At 35.6% G+C, this 6,000-nt stretch overlaps 1 protein-coding gene across 4 annotated transcripts in view; it reads right to left on the bottom strand.

The window, feature by feature from the left end:
* Positions 1-502: 502 nt before the first annotated feature.
* Positions 503-6,000, bottom strand: part of LOC148941071 (uncharacterized) — a 49,305-nt gene continuing 43,807 nt past the window's right edge. For all 4 annotated transcript variants that reach the window (XM_089105211.1, XM_089105212.1, XM_089105210.1 and 1 more), the window contains exon 2: positions 503-1,209. In XM_089105211.1, coding sequence (XP_088961337.1) covers positions 574-1,206 — 633 coding nt within the window. In that variant the 5' untranslated portion in view covers positions 1,207-1,209 and the 3' untranslated portion in view covers positions 503-573. The remainder of the gene's footprint in view (positions 1,210-6,000) is intronic.

Here is a 6,000-nt window from a genome sequence, read left to right as displayed (position 1 = left end):
GCTAATGAAAAAGAGTGTAAATTTTGTCTGAACCATTAAATCCTGTGATTTTCTGAATCAAAGCGTATTAAATTAAGAGATTTTTTAGTACTTTCAATCTTACACGTTAGTTTATTCCCATCACTATAGGCAATACTATGTTCGTTGCTGTTATGCCTATAGGTTATACTTGACATTTCCAAGTAAGTAAGACCTTGTGCCAGTGTAGTGGATGTGGCTGACTCTTTGAATTCGAAATTACTCTAGTTCAATCCCACCCGGCGCAAGGAGAAGCTTCTGATATAATTGCCAAAAAGCTGTTTGATAAGCTGTTTTCAAAGGGCTAATCAGAATTTTCCTGATCAGCACTAAACTGCTGACCCTCTATGTGAGAACAGCTTAGCAAACGGTTTTTTGGTAATTACCTCTAAAGTCTGAAAATGTCAGATAAAACCTTTAAGAGTAACAGCGACAACGATTGAGTAATCCACTGGCCCTTTTGTGAAAGTGTCCGTTTCTATGACGAATTTTATTTCACCCATAGCAATTAAATCATAAAAATACGTATTTAATCACGCTTTGTATACACTCTTACTACAACTCCTTTTCCTCATAATCATCAATATCCTCCACCTTTTCTGAACGTTTACCTAAACCGAATGTGTAAATTGGATATCGTCGTAGTAGACGAGACGATTCTGGTTCTGCTTTCCCTCTTTTTCCAAGAGTTCCTCGAATCTTTTGCTGTTCCCTCAGTTTTTTCAGTGCATAGCTGTATGAAGGGTAAGACAGCTTACAGTCGATAACACACTTCCCACGTTTCCTGACGTCTTTATCATCGCTTACAGCTGTATCAGAACTGTCGTCAAGCTGGAAATTTGTCATTCTAGGGAAATAATTGGCTTCTATATTTGTATCATATTCAGGGCTGGTGCTACGTTTTCCAAGACCAAAACCAAGTCTTCTTCCATATTTCCTCATTCTACTTTGTTGCTGGCCAGGACTCCGTTTTCCAAGCCCAAAGCCATACATTGGTTTTCCCCCTTTTCGCATTCCATAACCATAGGGCTTTCCTCTCTTATCAAATTCAAGGGTATAGTCTGGGTCAAAAACGTATTCGTCGTATTCCACATCCATATTTGGGCTAGTATCAGGCTCTGACAACACTGATTTTGAAAGCCACATGATGCTTACTAATAGAACGGCGAGACAGCATTTCCAATCCATAACCTAAAATTACAAAATTACGAATTAAGAGTATTCATCGAAAATTATAGCAAGACCAATAGCTTAACCCCTCAGAAAATAAAAAAATAACACGATGTGCAAATTCAGTATTTGAATAACTATAATATTTGTTGGCAAAAAAAAACCGCCACATCCCCTTATCCAATGAGCAAGTTTTGAAAACTAACCCTTCCTGTAAATTTCTTTTAAGTGTACCCATATCCAAGGTTTCTTCCTCTCAAATTTGTCAGTATCTGATATCTGATTACCCCTAATCGGGTCATTGCAATGCTATTTATGTCATTCGTATCGTTTATGTTATTTGTGCCTGAAAGACAACCAGCTCTGAATGACAGAGAAACTGAAGGTTGGGTGTTCAAACACTCATCAGTCGGTCAAACTGAAATCCTGATATTTGGATCTCAGCCTTTATTTTTATTGTTAAAGCAGAAGTGGAGTCAAGTTTTTATTTCCTCCCAAAACACCAAAAAATTGCAATATTTTTTAGATAAGGGGAATTTTGACGATTTTTTGCCAAAAAAAATCCGTTGACATCCCCTCTTCTTTCATTAACAAATATCCATACTATATCTCTCCCCTGGAATCTACGCGAATACTCTCGTAAAGCAATCAAAATAGAGCCTCCCCCCTCCCCAACTGAAGGGTTATCAATGTTGTTGCGTAGTAAAAACCAGTTCAACAGCACGGGAAACTGTTTTTTCGTCATACAATTGACATTCCACTTACATTTTCATTGGTTTATCGATGAATAAATATGGATTTACATTTAAAGTTCAGTTTAATACATTCGATTTTCCTTCAATTCTTCCATGAAGCAATTAAGAATGAAGTAATAAACTATCCCACAGAGTGTAAAAGCATTATTTGTAAATGGTACCCTGTTTCACATCAAGGAAAATGAAAAATCATGGGCGAAATAATCAATTAACGCTTATGACTAAAATTACAAAACAAACCGTAATTAATAGTTTCAGACACGACATTATCGTAGAATGTCATAGGGATATTTGATTAATGCAAAATAAAATCTAAAATGATGGAAACCAAGAATAAAAGCTTTTTCTGCTTGCACAACTTAGCTGATTTTTATTTAATATATTATAATTACTTTTTAAATTGGCCTTCTTCAACCTTGTTTTTGGAATAGAAGACAATGGAACAATTGGAGCATATTTTGAGAACTATACTTCAATCACAAATTTCAAAAGCTTGCAGATTTTGATTTTATACAGTGTGATGTCTGATGCTACGTTCGTATGATGGTGAATGGAGTGAAACCCTTTTATTCCCAAATTTCGAAATTCTTTTTAACATCTACTGATTGGGCAAAATTTTGACACCTTAGAACAGGCACGTACGCATGATTTTTTTTTTCGGGAGGGGGGGGGGTAGTGAGTTTTTTTTAAATTAAGGTAAAAACTGAGAGGAAATTGAAAAAATAGGATTTAGGAGGTTCTAGCCCCTATTTTGCCCCAATTCTTTAACAATGACTCCTGAAACACAAGGGCTGTTTAATTAGAACAATAAGACACTTTTTTAAAAGTACTACAAACTTTAGCGTAAAGAGCGAGATTTTGAGGAGGGAACAGCCCCCTTTATATACGTAATAATTTCTGTTCATTTTAAGTTTTAATGTTGCTCCTTACTTTCAGTTGAAAAAACTTGTTTTTTCATTTAATTTCTGATCGTTTTTTAAATAATGCCAGGAAATCAGGCCCCACCCCCACGGAGAAGCCCCCTCCTCACCAAAATATCCTCTAGGCAACCTTGGTGAAAATTTACCCCTGATAATTACTCTTAAACACTGCGCGTAAAACTGAGACGGAAAGGGAAAGCAAGACATATAAAAGAATTTTGTATAAGAATTCTGAAAAATTCCCCCAGTGTATAATTTCCCCTGACAAGTTCACTCTCTGGAAAATTCACTCCCCATGGAACCTTCCCCCGTGGAAAAACCCCCAGCAGAAAATTTGTCCCCCACCCGAAAATGTATCCAATAGCAAATACTATGCGCAAACAATGGCCAAATTTTCTCAGTACAAGACCTTTTCTTTGGGGCTGTGGGGGGGGGGGGTCATTTTATACCCAAAGGCACAGTTATTGGGCCTTTTAGCTATGATGAACAAAATGGCTATCTCAAAATTTTGATCAGACAATTTTGGGAAAAAAGGGGCGTGGGAGGGGGCCTAGTTGTCCTCCAGCATTTTTGGTCACTTAAAAAGGGCACTATAACTCTTAATTTCCGTTTCAATGAGCCCCCTGTTGATATTCATGGACCACTGGGTCGGTGCGATTACCCCTAAAAAAAAACATAAATAAAGATAAACACGCATCCGTGATCTTTCTTCTGGCAAAAAAAAAAAAAAAATACAAATTTGCACATTTTTGCTGATATGTGCTTGAAACCTACGTAATAGGGTTTTCTGATACGCTGAATCTGATGGTGTGATTTTCATTAAGATTCTTTCATTTGTAGGGGGTATTTAGCCCCTTTTTAAAAAATCAGGTAAATTTTCACAGGCTCGTAGCCTTTAATGAGTAATACTAAACTTAGAGAAATGTATATATTTAGAATCAGCATTATAAGCTCATTCTCTTGATATATTTATTGACATCAAAATTTCGTTTTTTAAAGTTTCAATTACTATTGAGTAATCGATTACTATCGATTACTTATATTACGTATATGAGGGGAATCTCCCCCTATTCAATATTTCGCTCTTTACGCTAAAGTTCGAATTTTGTTCAAATCACAAATCCCTGAATCACAAAGGCCGTCTAATTAGAATAGATAGCTCTTTTGAAAGTACTAAAAAAAACTTTAGTGTAAAGAGTGTGGTATTGACTAGGGGGTGAAGCACCTCATATACGTAATAATTTCTGTTCGTTTTAAGTTTTAATGTTGCTTCTTACTTTCAGTTGAAAAAACTTGTTTTTATTCCATTTTTGATCTTTTTTAAATAATGCTGAGAAATCCGGCGCCCCTTCATAGAAATAACCCTTCCCCCAAGGAAAAATCCTCCATGGAAAGATTCTCCCATGTGACACCTTCTTTGACTCCCCCCTACCAGAAAAAAATCCCTTCTGAAAACGTCTGTATACTTCCCATTAACCAATACTATATGTAAACAATGGGCAAAGTTCACTGCTTGCAGCCCTTCCCCTGGGAACTGTGGGAAATTAAGTCATCTTCAAAGACATATTTATTAGATTTTCGACTATGCTGAACAAAATGGCCATCTCAAAACTTTGATTGGGTGACTTCGGGAAAAAAAAGAGCATGGGAGGGGGCCAAGCTGCCCTCCAGTTTTTTGGTCACTTGAAAAGGGAACTAGAACTTTTAATTTTCGTTCGAATGAGCCCTCTCACGATATTCTAGGACTGCTTGATCGATACGATTACCCCTGGAAAAAAAACGACAAAAAAAAACAAAAAAAAAAAAAACAAACAAATAAACACGATCCGTGATCTTTCTTCTGGCAAAAAATGCAAAATTCCACACTTTTGCAGATAGGAGCTTGAAACAGATACATTAGGGGTTTTCTTTTACGCTGAATCTGATGGTTTGATTTTAATTAAGATTGTATCACTTTTAAGGGGCGTTTCCTTCTTTTTTCGAAAATAAGGCAAATTTGTTCAGGCTCTAAACTTTTGATGGGTATCACTAAAGCTGATGAAAGTTGTATATTTGAAATCAGCATAAAAGTGCGATTCTTTTGACGTATCTATTGGTATCAAAATTTCATTTTTAGAGTTTCGGTTACTACTGAGCCGGGTCACTCCTTACTTACAGTTCGTTACCACGAACTTTTTGATATGAATGTGACGTCATTCACATTGAAAAATTAAGGCTCTAAAGCATGGTTAGCCAAAGGACAAACATCCTGCCCAAGACCCACCAAAATACTGCTATGCCCCACCAGTGGGGCCTGCGCCCCACGTTGGGAATCACGGTAATAGACTAATAAAAACTAAATTTTGCACATTTTATGGTACAGAAGAAAAAAATCACAAGAAAATAACGGCAAAAAGTATATTTTGTTTTCAATACAAATAGATTTCATAAAAATCAAATTTGTCAATCATCGAAAATCATATGATGTCAAAATCAATTTTATTGACGCCAAAAAAAAAACAGAAGGAAATAGACTACAAAATAGTCCCCCGCTAGGTTTTATAGCCTGGGAATCAAGCCCCAAAGCCTAATGCTAGAACTTCTATATAAATCTATCATCTTTCTGGTAATCTCAGACTTTATATTTTCAGTAACCTTTTGATTCAATGACAGATTCTCTAGGGCAAATAACGCAGTATGTTCTTTTTAATTATATCTTTTCCCAGCTCCTTCTAAAGTTATACATATTCCATTCATCCGAGATTTGGTCTCTTGTGGCCGCCATCTCTACATGATCTAAATTTGTTCTTTTATTCTATTGTCAGCTAGATTTATATCTTGACACGCCTGTTCTCAGCCGATTAAACTTTGTAGAAAAGCAAACTTTGAATTACTTTATAGATATTTTATATACTTAGTATTCACTAGAATTACTTTTAGAACACTTTCTGAGGTAGTTTAATTGGCAGATAAACAGAGAGTTTACTTTTCGTTAGACGTTGTGACTAAAAAATGATTATATTTTTTATTGGCTTAAAATTACATAAAAAAGAACCAATTAAGTTTTTGAGTTTTGTTTTTACTAGCTCAAAATTTTACCTATCAACAACAGGCAAAAGAGCTAGGTTATTTGACTTCGATTTTTGATTTTATTTTTT

Source organism: Artemia sp. Qi Xiang Cuo, chromosome 19 (genome assembly GCF_049724085.1).
Source record: "Artemia sp. Qi Xiang Cuo chromosome 19, ASM4972408v1, whole genome shotgun sequence".
NCBI lineage: Eukaryota > Metazoa > Arthropoda > Branchiopoda > Anostraca > Artemiidae > Artemia > Artemia sp. Qi Xiang Cuo.
The sequence above is the reverse complement of the archived record's forward strand: the minus strand, read 5'-3'. Positions and strand labels throughout refer to the sequence as shown.